The sequence below is a fragment of the Natator depressus genome, chromosome 21 (assembly GCF_965152275.1).
Source record: "Natator depressus isolate rNatDep1 chromosome 21, rNatDep2.hap1, whole genome shotgun sequence".
NCBI lineage: Eukaryota > Metazoa > Chordata > Testudines > Cheloniidae > Natator > Natator depressus.
Window position 1 is genome coordinate 3,636,344 of NC_134254.1, and position 15,238 is coordinate 3,651,581.

General features: G+C 45.7%; 1 protein-coding gene across 1 annotated transcript in view; it reads left to right on the plus strand.

Annotated features, from left to right (window-relative positions):
* Nucleotides 1-864: 864 nt before the first annotated feature.
* Nucleotides 865-15,238, plus strand: part of LAMB3 (laminin subunit beta 3) — a 47,227-nt gene continuing 32,853 nt past the window's right edge. Inside the window, exons 1-3 of the mRNA XM_074936039.1 lie at nucleotides 865-973; nucleotides 1,893-1,957; nucleotides 2,794-2,948. Of these exons, the coding sequence (XP_074792140.1) occupies nucleotides 1,909-1,957; nucleotides 2,794-2,948 (204 nt within the window). The 5' untranslated portion in view covers nucleotides 865-973; nucleotides 1,893-1,908. The remainder of the gene's footprint in view (nucleotides 974-1,892; nucleotides 1,958-2,793; nucleotides 2,949-15,238) is intronic.

A 15,238-nucleotide genomic window follows, 5' to 3' on the forward strand; every position in this document is an offset into this window, starting at 1 on the left:
GAGGGTGTCAGAAGAGAGAATGACATGGCTCTGGGGGATTGGCAAACCAACACACAGCTTTCTGCCTCTCTGCATCTGGTCAAATGCAGCATGCAGAGGCAGTGCCTGAAAGCGGCTACTCTCCAAGCAGCAGGGTGGCTTCTTGTGTGCAATGAGTTGGTGGGTCTCAATCCAGCTCTGATTGAATCAGTATTTGCACAACACTGGGCAGTTTTATCAGAGCAGCTCAGAACTAAATGAGGCCTTCGGTGCTATCCCACACCCTTCAACAGCAATTTGAAAAGCAAAGGCTGTGATACTGGTATCAGTGTAAATCAGGAGTGACTCTGCTCATCTAAATCTGGTGTAAATGAGATCAGAATTGGATCCAAAACAGGGAAGGATGTGGTTGAGGGACTAGACTGGGCTGTGGGAGATCTGGATTCTAATCCTGGTGTGTTAGATGCTGAGCTCCTTTGGAAATCTGGCCACCTATTGAGGTGGCTAAATGGGAACTGAGCTACTTTGAAAACATGGCCCTTAATTTCTCTGTGCCTCAAATCCTCATCTGTAAAATGGGGCTGGCGATGATAACTCCCAAACTCTTGTCAGGATATGTGCCCTCCAGGTAAACATCTGAGCTGCTCAGAATCATTCTGGATTATAATTATCTACATGAACGTTAGTTGTGAAACTGTGTCGCTGTCCTCAGATGTTCCTAAAGCTGAAGTGTATATTCATAGATCTGAGTCCACTTGCTGGCTAAGTGTAGGGCTTTTCACATGCATTACAGTGCAGAAGGACTTCTGTCTCAGGCTGTGCATGCTGTCTAGGGAGTGTGTAATGAGTTACACAGTAAATGGGTGTGTACGTCTGAAGATTCCTGAATCACCTCCCTTTATCATTGCTGCACCCACCCCACAGGAACTTCCTTCCTCAGGTGAGGCTGCATTTAAAAGCAGAGAGTGAAAGGAGACAGCCCATGAGGACTCAGGTGAGAATTCATATCAGCTGCTCAATAACCGGGGAAGAGGAAAGAAAAGTCTAGCCCCTGAGCCAGGTATGTACAGCACTGCACAGTGAGCCCTGCCAGTGCTGTGTGTTACACAGGGAAAATGGCAGCACAGGGAGGGGATTTCTTGTTGAGATCGGAGGGCTGGCAGGCATTTCCTGCAGGCACCGAGAACATTTATGTGATTAAGTTACACAAATGGAAAGTGTTTGTATAGTGGATGTACTTTGCTGCACTTTTTAAACTTTGCAAAACCTGTAGAAGACTTTGAACCTCCAGCAACGAGGGTAAGTTCTGAACTGGAATAAAGCCTGAAAGGGAAGCGACAAAGGGTGGGACTTCAAACATAACTACGCTGTAGGCAGGTGAAGAAGTGTCCTTGCTCGAGTATATTCATTTGTTAAAATGTGTCTACTTGCTGTGTATTTGGGACCTGATTTTCAGAGGTGCTGTGCACAAACAACTCGCATTAAAGTCCATCAGACAGCGGGTTCTTGGCACCTCTGAAAAAGCAGGCTGTTAGATGTGAAGGCAGAATCCTAGCAGAGTAAATTGTTCTGTTTATACCTATTGGTCACTTTAGAGAATAAAATAAAGATGCAAACATACAGCCAGTTACTTCATTGAAGAGCTTTTCACCTGTCGTTCATGAGCAGGTATTGATACTAAAAGGTTAAAAACAAAAGCGGGGGCTTGTCCGTTTGTTTTAAATGTTAAATATACCCTCTAGACAATCCAGAGAGCTGATTCTCCTCTCTCACTTGCGCTTGTTGAACCCTGTTGAAGTGAAGGAAGTTATCTTGTCATAAAACGGGAAGGGAGGGAGATAAAAAGATGGTGATTTGTGCTTTAGTGTGTTGTTTTCTGTACCCTTTCATTCATGCTGCAAATTCTGTCTCAGGTGAGTCCTCAGAAGTATGGAATCTCCCCCCCGGCCCCTTGTATGGACGTGTTTCATTCTCCTGGGTAAGCTTTACCATCCTATCTGTGCCTCTAAAGGGGCCTTGAGGAGACCTCAGTTAATATCTGCCCTTGTGTAGTAGTGGTTTTGCTGTGCTTTAGTGAAAGTGGCCAGGAAATTTGGATGGGGGATGAGCCACGTTACCCTTAGCTCCTATAAAAACTGTTGTACAGTCAAGTGGGTTGTAAACGCTACCTGCATTTCCTGCAAAGGTAATTAGTACAGAGGGTGATCCATGGGGTCTTCTGTGAGAAATGATTTTAGTCTTTCACGAGCGGCTAGAACTTTAGTGTACTTGCCTCTGAGATTCATGAGATGCTGTTAGGTTATGAACTATGTATTTTCTGTTATTACTTGCATTGCCTTAGCACCTAGGAGCTCTGGTCATGGACCAAGAACCTCACGGTGCAAGGTGCTGTACAAACACAGAATGAAAAGACAGACCTGTCCCAAAGAGTTAGCGATAACAGCTAGAGCACAAGGAAACGACGAGACTCCATTGGTCAGCATGACAGGCAGTGGTCTGGGCACACCAGCAGCCGAACCGATGTCAAGTTTTTTGGAGACATCTTGGCAAAGGAGAGCTCTAAGGAGGGATTGTTACTAAGGACCAATTATTTAAAACCCATTTTCCTTGTGTACAACTCAGAGTTTTCACCACTTGGGCTGAGTGTTTTCATCTTGCCTTTACGCTCAGCTTGGGCTCATGTAGTTCATCCATTCATTCCTCTCCCTTACCTCGGAGGATGCCACTTAGCCAGGCCAGTTACTGCCACCAGCCATGGTGATTTTGTGGCATAGCATATAACATTATTAAAGGCTTGTTCTTGTGTTGTTTTAGCTTTGCCACGACTCCTGGATGCACAGGGCTCCTGTTCCTATGGTGCCTGCTACCCACCTGCGGGAGACCTGCTGGTAGGAAGAATCCATCACTTGAAAGCCTCGTCGACATGTGGCCTTGTGAAGCCTGAGACCTACTGCACATCGTATGAGGAAGTACGTTCAATTCAGATATCTCTGCATTCACAGATATCCCCTAGGGAAGCTAACTATACTCCTGTTTTCCCCCCTCTGAGCAATGCTGCATTCTGTCTAGCTTAGGTGCTACTTAAATGCTGCCCGAGCATCTCAGATTCTTTAATGTATTTATCCTCCCAGGCAGGGCAGTGCTAATATCCCTGTTTTAGAAGCTGGGGATCTGAGGCACGGAGAGACTATGAGTTGCCCAAAGTCACACAGGGAGTCTGACAGAGCTGAGAGCTGAGCACAGGTCTCCCAAGTCCAAGGCCACTGTTCTAATCCTGCCTTGAGGTGATTGCCATTGGAAAGTTCTGAGCAGCGACAGGTGCCGGGAAAGAGGGCCTTTCATAACAGGGTGAAGCACAGTCCAGCTAGCACTAAGAGGCATCCTGAACTAAACAGTATGTTATTTCATGGGCACTTTAAAAATGGTACAGCGAGGCCAGTTCCCCAGCCATCTGGACAAATGCTGGGATAATAAACCCCCAAAACAACTCTAGCTGCTAACTCTAGCTGACAGCACAGAATGTGACATTTCCCCACTAAAAGCCAGAGCTGAGTCAGCCCTTTCAGCCATTTAAGTCTGGTCTACACACAGTCTTCGTACTGGTATAACCATTTCAGTTTGGAGTGTGATATTTTTACTGATATGTTCTGTACACCCCCTAGGATGGATGCAGCTATCCCGGTGAAAGGGTGTCTTATATGTGTATATCTTACTTCCCTTCCTGTATGGGAACTAGACCAGGATAAGCACTTTTATGTGGGTATAACTGTGTCCAAAATAGGGGCGTTGTGCCAAGTTGGTTGCGCAGTATAGTTACAGCGGTACAACTTGTGTGTGTAGGCAAGGCCCGGTACAGCGGGTTTGATTCATATAAGGTATATTTGAACTTCTGGATTTGTTAGAACCCGAAAGCTCAAAGTGAAATTCAAAGTAGAAATTGTCCTAAGCAGCAATGGTTTCTGCTTGAAACTACGGAAAACCCACTGAGTTTCAAACCACTGAGTTTCCTTGGGGTTTTACATGGCACTGAATCAGCTCAGACTTACTCAGAGATTGTCAGCTCTCTATCCTAGATCACCTCAAAGATATCTCCCTCGGCTCAGCTGAATTCGGCTCAGCCCATGATGGACCAAAGAACTTCACTAACCTAGACTAAGTTTGGGTTTTTTAACAATCTCCCAAACCAAGTGAGTTGCTGGTTTCTGTGTGGGGTTAATTTCCTTAGCACAGCCATTTCCTAGATCCTTGTAGTGATTTCTAATCTCAATAACTGCCATCTATGGAAGCGCAGATAGGAGCGGGTTTAGCTGAGGCGTGGAAATTGAGGTCTGTGAAAGAAGGTGTGGCTCATAAAGGAGGGATGCTTGGGAGGTAATGATGGACCTTTATTGGCCAGTATTTTGCACACTACTTTTACAGCTCCACTGAGTCAGATTTATACTGCCATCATTTTCTGGAAAATGACAGGAAATGCATGGGTGTTACTGGTTAGCAACCATGTTTGTGTGTGTAAAGATCTACACACTTCTGTGGGTGTTTGAAATTATCCAACTACTTTCCATAGTTTGGACATAATAGAGCCTGGATCTGAACTCCTCTTGTCTATAATCTAGCCTAATCTCTGACCTGAACACTCGTACCTGGTGCAGTATCTAAAGCTTTAAACAGATCTTTTTGCGGGACTGATGGGTTTTTGGGTGTGTCCCGATACCTTTACACCGAATTGCTTTGCTGCTGTGAATGAAGCAGACTTCTTTACTTAAAAAACCCTACTGTCTGTCACCTTGACTCTCGGACAATACAAATAGTGCATTTTTTTCTGGTTTTGTCTTAGACAGGGTTTATTTTCCCCAATTCCCATTAATACACAGTGGCTGCAGAGTGTACCTCACACCAGCCCAGGTTATTAACTATAAATGCCATGTTCTCAGCTGTGCTGTTGCTGGCTGCAGTCTGATTCCACAATATTAGGGTGAAGCCCCATACAAGCCTCCTACCCTTGTGCTCTTCTCGTGGCATTTGGGGGCCCAGAGGGAACAGGAAGTATCTAAAATCTTATGAGAGATCTGACCTACCCGGGAAGTCCAGAATGAGCATCTAAGCTATGGATGCTCATCTGACCAAACCCAACTACCATTTGACAGATGCAGGTTGGTGTCTGAGGCTCATCCTCGGTGGAGGCTCTTAGGGCCAGATAGCTGAGCAGACGGTCCCAACAAGATGCACTTGTAAAAGGGACGTTTTCTTTGGGAAGGAATGGGGCAGCAGTTAGCTGTGGGCATTTCTGCCTGGACTCTATCTCGGACAATGATGTTACTGTGGAAGAGACAGCATGGGCTCACGGTGCCTCTCCTCATGTAACCGAGACCACTGACTTAAAGTAAACAGAGATGGGTGAGGCCTTGGGGATTCAAGGCTTTGCAAAGATTGCAAACTTTATTGTCATGAGATTTAATCCCCTGGTTTTAATAAATGAGGGGGAAATGTTCAAAAGCAGAAATGGGAGTTAAGGGGCCAACTCTCATTGGGTGTCAGTGGCATCTAACTGCCCTTGTGCCTTTGAAACCTCCCCCTGAATACACAGTGTGTTCTTTTAGCTCAAGAGAAGCCTGTCCTTTCTACTAGGGAATAAGGATCCTCCGAAAGCTAAGCTAATTGGGCCCAAGTTGGTGATCTGCATGTGGTAGATATAATGGGCTTAATCTCTCACTTAAACCAGTATAACAACATTGACTTATCTAGGGATGTGGTACATTTTCCATTGCCTGCTGTTTTTAAGTCTTTCTGAAAGATATGCCGTAGTTCAAACAGAAGATATGGGCTTGATGCAGAGATTATTGGGTGAGATTCTTTTCCGACTAGATGACCCTTGTGGCCATTTATGAATCTATTATTTCAATCCCTATGTTCCCTCATCCCACCTGGTTTAAAAGAAAGCAGAATCAGACCCGTGGTACAATAACAATAATCTGAACAGTACAGTTCTCTGCTGTCTGTAACTGCAGTTCAAACTGAGCCAGCCCTAGGGCCCTATTCCGTGAAGCCCCGAGTGGCCTTAGCTCCTGTGGAAATGTAGAGATGGCCAGGACGCACCCAGCACCATGTAGAATCAAGCCCTTGGTTTGGGACAACTGAGGTGGAGGTACAGTTTAGAGGAGAGTCTATCTGTTTTGTGTCTGTGATTCTGTTTCCCTGGCATCTGCACATGCTTGATCCTTTCCCTTACTGAATGGATAGGCTCATTGTCACCTAAAATACACTCCTGCTCCTTTTTCTTAACTGTAGTGACCAATGAGTGTTATGAATTATTCAGCTTTTGCTAGAAGGACCACTCTCCATTCACTCCTTATTCCCTAATCTTTCCCCTCTTGAAATGCCTCTACAGTCAGAGTATCCTGAGCTAAGATGAATCTATGCAGTGAATTCCCCCTGAGTACAAAAACTTGTTTTATTTATTCCCATTTTATTCCCTTGCACGCTCTTTAGACTGTGCTACGTGACTTGTTCCGTGCCAAATAGCTGCAGATTTAGAGTCCATTTTGCAACCGCAGCAGTGGTCGTGTAATGAGGGGTTACTCTCATTCTGTCTCTCCTGAGCCTGCCTTCTGGCCAGTGTGTACTGTCTGATTTTGGTGCCAGTTTGAATTGTCCCAAAGTGCGCTCTTTTGCAATCCCAGTTGATCTCTTGATGCTGGCGTTATCCCAACCCCCTGATCCACGGTCTGCTTCTAGTGCTCTGAGTGTGATTCCCTCTAACCTTTATACTTCATACCCACTGGCTGCTAGGCAGGGCCTGAAACTCAGGCATAGAGCAAAATCCAGGAGGGATGATGCCATATATAGCAAAGAAGGGTCAATAGCTTTTAGAAAAGTGAGACAGGAGGGAAATCTGACAAAACACAGAGTTCATGGGAAAAATACTTAGAATTTGGGAGAGTTTAGTCAACAGAGGAAGTAAAAGCGAGAGAGAATGAATTCAAACAAATCATTGTTAAGGGAAGGTTGGTGTTGGTGAAAGGAGACCAGGGTGTGATGCAGTAGCCATTGATGTCCATGGGAAGAATCCTATTGACTTGCTTGGGATTTGGATTAGGTCCCTATATCGTTTATTTATTTAAATATCCAGCACAGTATTTCACAGGGGGGAAAGGGTGTGTCCCCGACTCCTGTTAGCTAACATGTGGTAACTAACATGAGGTAAACTCCTGGTGAAGACAGCAGTTTGTATTTTAACTTGTGCCAGCAAATCGTGGTAAAGACTAAGGGGTAGCTGAGGGTTTGCCTTGAGCTGCCAATGTGTCCAAACTACCAGTTGCCTTGTCTTCACTAGGAAAAAAGGTGTGTTCTTACTGTATGTTTGCTAAAACAAAGTAAAATCCTAGCGGAGATAAGAGGTCTCTCTCTAACACCCTCCCCCCCTCCCAGCCCCACTTAGATGCCTGCTCCTCACCTGGGACGCCACTTCTGTGAGTGATGCAGGGAGGGCAGTCTCCATGGTGCATTCACTCCTTGGCCTGTGTGCACAGAGCCAGTTCTGATTCAAACACCTGGTGGAAATTGTGGCCCTCTTGAAATCCATGGTAGTTTTGCCATCGATTTTCAATAGGGCCCGGATTTCATCCCTGTTGACAAGGGCCCTCATCCAGCCATGTGGCTAAGCACATGAATAGTCCCATTGACCTCAGCAGGCTTAAGAGCATAAGAACATCGACACTGGCTCAGACCCAAAGTCCATCTAGCCCAGTATCCTGTCTTCTGACAGTGGCCAATGCCAGGTGCCCCGGAGGGAATGAATAGAACAGGTGATCACCAAATGATCCATCCCCTGTTGACCATTCCCAGCTTCTGGCAAACAGAGGCTAGGGACACCATCGCTGTCCATCCTGGCTAATAGGCACTGATGGACGTATTCTCCATGAACTTATCTCGTTCTTTTTTGAACCCCGTTATAGTTTTGGCCTTCACAACATCCTCTGGCAAGAGGTTCCACAGATTGACTCTGCGTTGTCACGGGGTGGTCCCCTGAGGGGCCCTTCCAGCCTTGGCAACTCATCACAACAAAGCCAGGTCTCCTTCCCCACCACTGTATTTTACTGCATTCTTACTACATGTGTGGGCGGGGAGGGGAGGAGGGCTGGTGGGTTCTTTACGTATGTTTGCCTGTGGTTCAGTCGGTGGTCAGTTCATGTAATCTGGGGGGGATTTGAGTGATGGGGGGCTCAGTTAGCTCCTGAGTCCACATACCCTGTTACAAGGCTTTCGATCCTTTCCCAGAGTCATGTATTCCTGTGAAAATTGGCTGAGCAAAAATGGCTAGCTTGGCTCAACAGCATGTGTTGATGATATATTTGCCCTACGTTCCCTGTGTCTTCAGTTCTCTCCCTTTCTGGTCACAGAACCTACATACCATATTAAGTCCAAAATCTCAATTCCCCCGCCTCCAAATAGCCTTTATTTATATTTGTTATTTGTATTTGGTGGCAGCAAGAGGCCTCAGTCAAATCAGGGCCCCATAGTGAGAGAGAGTCCTAGCCCCAAAGAGCTTGCCGTCTAACTAAACAGGACGGGCAAAGCATCACACAAAGGAAGTAGTACCTGAGACACAGAGAGATTGTGACATGTCTCAGGCCTGTGGTCACACGGTGAGTCAATGGCAGAGGCAGACGTTGAACTCAGACCTTTCTGAGTTATAACACAAATAGCAGGTAGGTACCTAATTCCCAGTGATTTCGAATGGGAGTTAGGTGCCTAGCTAGTTCCTTTTTTGTCTTTGAAAATCTCCCCCTTAATCATGAGATCACCCATTCTTGGGAGCCTGGGGCAGTGCGGCGGGCACCTTGCTGCATCCTTTGATATGAAAACAGAGGCAGAGCTGGTGGGGCACTGGGCTCACGGTGCTCCGCTTGGAATTGTTGGGACTTTCCTGAATGGCGACAGAGTATGCTAGGCCCCAAAGCATAGCTTGGGTTTAGCCATAGCTCTGAGTTTGCTGCTTGCTCTGTGTTAGCTGGTTACTGCAGCACCCCAAGTGCCTCGCCCATCATTGCAAAAGCCTTTTGAAATGCACCCAAAGTCTGATCGAAACAAATTACGCTTCCACGTTCGTGAGGCGCTGTGCGGGGTCTCAGCTTTCCACAGCGAGGCAGCTAATCTGTGAGGATTACAGGTGACCCTGCCACCCTAACTTTCTCAAGAGGTTTATCGTATGAAAGACCTTGAATATTAAAACCTTGTTTGCATAAGGTCAAGGATAGTTCTTTCATTATCTCACTGGACAGTCAGTACATAACGGCCACGAAGAGTGAGAAGGCATCTTTATCATCCTGAGATATGGAGTGATAACAGGACTGTGTAATGTGGGCATGGCAGGTGAGGAGGTGTGAAGTGATATCTGTGATGAGATACACCTAATCCCCAAAATGCAGGGTGAGGGGACTGTAATACAGGGGAGAATCCTTGAATGACAAATGAGAGCTCTACATTGGCAATCTGGTGAGATGCTGCTGCACCTCGTCCACCAGTCTTTGGTTTATTCATAGCACCTATCATGTTAGTATCTAAGCACTGGAACATTTTGCCTACTGCCAAATAGACAGAAGAATATCAGTAAAAGGGAATGTACCACTGATCCCCATGCTGGTCATCTTGTTGTTACCATCTGATGGCTGCTCAAGTATACAGGCTTGCATATCTGAACTGAGTGTAGATCTCAGTACAGTTTCTGTATCACAGAAACCCCAATTAGCCAAGGACTGAATGGGATGTAGAAAGTACACTCCTCTGTCTCACCCCAACAGCTCACTTCCCAGAGGCCACCAAACAGCCATCTGATGGTACTATAACCCTTGGACAAATTAGAACGAGCAACCTCATGGGGAAAGACTCAGCATCCCTTTCCCAGTCCCATGAGTCACCAAGCTCCTTTTCATTTGTGACCCAAAGCAGGATTAAACTCAGCTCTCCTCTGGAGAAAGGTTAGTTCTAAGGCATTGCTTTGTAATGCCTTGGACATAGAAGGTGTCTATAGCCATCACTGCATTCTTATTTCTGTCCTTCTGAGGGTAAAAATCTAGCATTGTGTGATTGGTTTGTCAGAAAACATTGCTATGGGAATTGCAGTGGCTAACCTTTTCTTATTCTTCCACTGATTCACACTATGTTTGCTTCCGTCCTACAAAGGATACATCTCAACCTGAATGGGTCACACAATGGGAAAACGCATTCCTAGTGGTTTTCCCTGTTCTCTGTTTATGCTCACCTTAGCTGTGCTGAGCTGCAGAAAAGCTAACCATTACATATGCTTCTAGACAGCACAGCACCCTGCTTTATGAACTAATTACAGCAGAGTACCATACATCAGCTTAACACCCTAACAAGATACTTTGGCGTGTGTGGATAAACAGCACCGTATGGTTCCTCCAGATTGTTGTGCTAGCAGATTTTAAATCATGTCTTGCTGAGGGGACTGAACTGACTCTAAGCAAGCAAAACAGGGGCCCACATGTTTGCTTTTCAGAAAGGCTGATGAACTGAGTGTTGCCTAACTAGGCCCAGGCACTTCTTATACCTATGAAATACCTGTCCAGCAGGTGCCCCTGGCAGTTTGCAGGGTATTTTACCTTTGATTCCAGTCATGCAATGTCTACCTGCTGACCTCCAACAGAGAGCAGGAAAGGGGCCAGAAGTTCATTAGCAGGCCTTTGGCATTGTTTAGTCAAGGACTGCCAACAGTCGCCCCAGGGCAGTGAGGCAGGAGAATCAGGGGCATTTACAGATTATGGTAGAAATGAAAATTTATTGCAATAAGAGATGAGAAATGAGCATCTTACTAGGGGCCTTGTTGGAGAGGTAACACGGTCCTGCTGGTTAGAGCACGAGCCTAGGACCTGAGTTCAGGTCCCTGCTGTACCACAGACTTTCTGTGAGACCTTAGGCACATCACTTAGCCTCTCTGTCTTACTTCCCAGCCCTGGCCTACCTCACAGGGGTATTGCTCAGATACTAGTGATGGGCCCATGTAAATACCTAAGGTGGATAGACAGTGGCCTCTCCCTTCATTATTGAAACTTATTGGAAAGTATGTGAGTGTTACACACCCAGATCGTGGGGTGAATATATCCTGCCACTTTAGTGTTTTGCACATGCCTTTTCAATTATATCTAGCTACTCTTTGTAACCAAAGATGTGAGCCTCTGTTTACCATAGTTAGTGTTACCGTAGGAGCTAATCTCATCCTGAGTTATTCACACCTTTGCCTTGTTAGCATCCAGTTGCACAGTGTTCCACAGGTTAAGGTTTCACAAACAGATGTCTCCTTCTGCCTGTTTTAAATGTGCTTCCCTTTTAAATGGAAATGATGCCCTTGGTTAGTTTTGATACCTGTTTGAAGGGAAACCTCATGGGTGTTCTTACTTGATTTTCGTTTATTTACTCCACCCCACTTTCATCCTTGAAACCAATGGCAGGAATCATTCCTGGGGCAAAGTATTATTCCCTAGGAAGAAGGGTATCAGGTCTGGCATGAGGTGATTAGAAATGGATGCACCACATGTCTGTTCTTGCTGCGAACAGGCTTCATGCTGTCCCCAGAGACCGCATGGGTGTTTGCCATTAGACATGTTTCTTGATTAGAAATGGTTATGATAATCCTCCACTGTGGAGCTGTGTGTTTACTGTGAGAAAGCAGGAAGGAAGTCATGCTAAAATATATAGAGATGATTAAGCTCCCAGGAGGAATGTATAACCCATTTCCTGACATGATTGTGCTCTTGTCCTCGAGTGACATCTGGTTAAACTGCCAAACCCTCAATATGACAATGAATCAGATCCCAAATGAAATAGGCTCAGAGCAGCATAACACTCTTGTCACAGCAGCGGGAGCCACGGTCTTATTGGAATATTTATTTGGGGAAAGGCACAGTGAAATACCTTTAGACAACACCGAGGCAAGGGTGGTCCCACTGGGAACGAGCAAAGCAGATTCCTTGATTTAAGTGGTACCTTGGTCTGAATTATTGTCCAGCAGTGGAATCAGCTTATCCACAAACTATGTGGAGCACAAGAAGCAGTAGTGCAAGTTTCCTGCACTATTCCAGAAAGCATGCCTCAGTTGTGACACTGATGGAGAAAGACTAGGCATCAGAGAGGAGTTTAGTGTCTATGGCCCATTCCGTCCCTGGCCTCTGCTTTGATTGCCAACAAAGAAGAAGAGCTCTGTGTAAGCTCGAAAGCTTGTCTCTCTCACCAACAGAAGTTGGTCTAATAAAAGTTAACTTACCAGTCCCACCTTGCCAACAAAGAGTCAATCACAAGCTACCTAATGGATTTCACTCAGGTTACCAGACAGCAATGATTGATAGCCAGTACCAGCCTCAGAAGACAAATGACTTAGCTCAACTCAGTAGCTCCATATGGAATAACAAAACTCTTTTCTCTTGTTCAGGTTACTAGGGAAATTCCATAAGGAGTGAGAGTGAGTGTTGCTTGGTTTTGGGTGTCATTACAGAGCCCAGAGTTTGTCAGGTTTGCTGGAAAGCTTGCCAAAACCTCGACAAATGTAAGCCTAATTTGTAACAAGCCTGGGCAGAATTACGGCTTCAGATGGAATCATGGGGCAGGTTGGTCTTTTTGCAAGGGATTGACCAAAAGCACAGCCTGGTATCCAGTTGTTCCAAACTTTGGGGTTTGGATAAAACAGGTCCCAGATCTGATTCGCCCTGGATTTTGATGTCACTTTGCCTATTTAGAGATAGGGCAAAGCTGAAATCCTTTATAGATTCACAGAATCATAGAAGATTAGGGTTGGAAGAGACCTGAGGAGGTCATCTAGTCCAACTCCCTGCTCAAAGCAGGACCAACCCCAACTAAATCATCCCAGTCAGGATTTTGTCAAATTGGGCCTTAGATGGAGATTCCACCACCTCCCTAGGTAACCCCTCCAGTGCTTCACCACCCTTCTAGTAAAATAGTTTTTCCTAATATCCAACCTAGACCTCCCCCACTGCAACTTGAGACCATTACTTCTTGTTCTGTCATCTGTGTTCTCCATCCTCTTTGGAACCCCCTTCAGGTAGCTGAAGGCTGCTATCAAATCCCCACTCACTCTTCTCTTCTGCAGATTAAATAAGCCCAGTTCCCTCAGCCTCTCCTCATAAGTCATGTGCTCCAGCCCCCTAATCATTTTCATTGCCCTCTGTTGTACTCTCTGCAATTTGTCCACATCCCTTCTGTAGTCAGGGGCCCAAAACTGGACACAATACTCCAGATGTGGCCTCACCAGTGCCGAATAGAGGGGAATAATCACTTCCCTCGATCTGCTGCCAGTGCTCCTACTAATACAGCCCAATATGTCGTTAGCCTTCTTGGCAACAAGGGCACACTGCTGACTCATATCCAGCTTCTTGTCCTCTGTAATCCCCAGGTCTTTTCTGCAGAACTGCTGCTTAGCCAGTTGGTCCCCAGCCTGTAGCGGTGCCTGGGATTCTTCCATCCTAAGTGCAGGACTCTGCACTTGTCCTTGTTGAACCTCATCAGATTTCTTTTGGCCCAATCCTCCAATTTGTCTCGGTCACTCTGGACTCTATCCCTACCCTCCAGCATATCTACCTCTCCCCCCAGCTTAGTGTCATCTGTGAACTTGCTGAGGGTGCAATCCATCCCATCATCCAGATCATTAATGAAGATGTTGAACAAAACCGGCCCCAGGACAGACCCTTGGGGCACCCCTTTGATAACAGCTGCCAACTAGACATTGAGCCGTTGATCACTACCCATTGAGCCTGACAATCTAGCCAGCTTTCCATCCACCTTATAGTCCATTCATCCAGCCCATACCTCTTTAACTTGCTCACAGGAATACTGTGGGAGACCATATCAAAAGCTTTGCTAAAGTCAAGATATATCACATCCACCGCTTTCCCCATATCCACAGAGCCAGTTATCTCATCATAGAAGGCAATCAGGTTGGTCAGGCATTCCTCTCCCCCCATCCCTTTTCAGACTTTGGGGCCTAGATAAAATCAAACTGGGATCTAAATCACCTGTGGTTTTGCTAAACCTGACCCTATTCTCCATGCCTTACCTCTGGTTCTCACTTGAAATGATGTGAAATGTAACAATTTGGGTTGAGTTTCACATTCAGCTGCCTATTTGAATCCTTGGAGCTGGAACACGGACAGCATATCGGCCAATATTTCTTCAGTGCTTTTTGTTGAAAAGCTTAGGTCATCTGTGGTTTGATGGGGTGCTTTACAGGTGTAATGAGACTGTCCAGCCTGGCATAATTTATCCATATATTTGTTGTTAATGGGGAATTAAAGTACATTGACCTAATATATTATGTAACCCAGCTTTACTGGCAGCCCTTGTCCTGACATGACTTATTCTGGCTACTGCTATTGTTCCTGACAGGCCTACATGTTTTAAAAAAAAAATCCCTGCAATCTTTCAGCTTCTCCCCAGATAAAGCTCAGAGCGGCTGTTCCCATAATAGACCTCATGCAAGGCCTCAATAGGGGAAGCTGGATTTTGGCAGCCAAACTGACAATGATGCCTCTAGAAGTGGAGTCAAAAACGTGACCATAAAGTCAAGAGGAATCATGGGCCTCCATACTATGGCCAGAGGGGGCTGGCGGGGGAGGAAGTTTTCCCTTTTTGCTGAGAGATCAGTAATTCTAGTTTATATTGGTTACTGCACCAGGAGGTTCTATTTTTAGGGGCTGTAAGCCAGGCTTACATTGGCAGCTGGAGCTATTTAAAATATTTCTGGTCGGTCTGTCAGCTTACAATTCTCTAAGTGATAACCTCTCCTCACCCCGACCCCACAGCGCGAGGATAAGCAGCAGCTGGTTTGCAAGGTCACTGGAGAATGAGACCAAAGTGGAGGTGGGCGAGGATTGCAACAGCTTAGTTTTGCCTCTGTATGAAGGAGTTACTGCTTTGGACACTCTCACAAAGCACAAAAGCATGGAAATACTTACACTCACTTATAACATGTGCAAACCAGCCACACACACCCAATCTCTGATACCCGGCCCCCCAACTCTATGTCCTTACTTGAGTGCATATAATCTATCTACAGGTATCTAATCTCTCATCTAATGTCGGGCAAATTTTCCCTTGGTCTCCTTTTGTGAGCATAACTTGTGCCTGCATTTGTATGCTCCCAATTCAGTTGTAATTATGAATCTGAGAACCTGCCCAATTTTAACTTAGAGGTGCAACTTCTCAGGTTCAAACCCTCCGTTCAACTTTTGCCTGC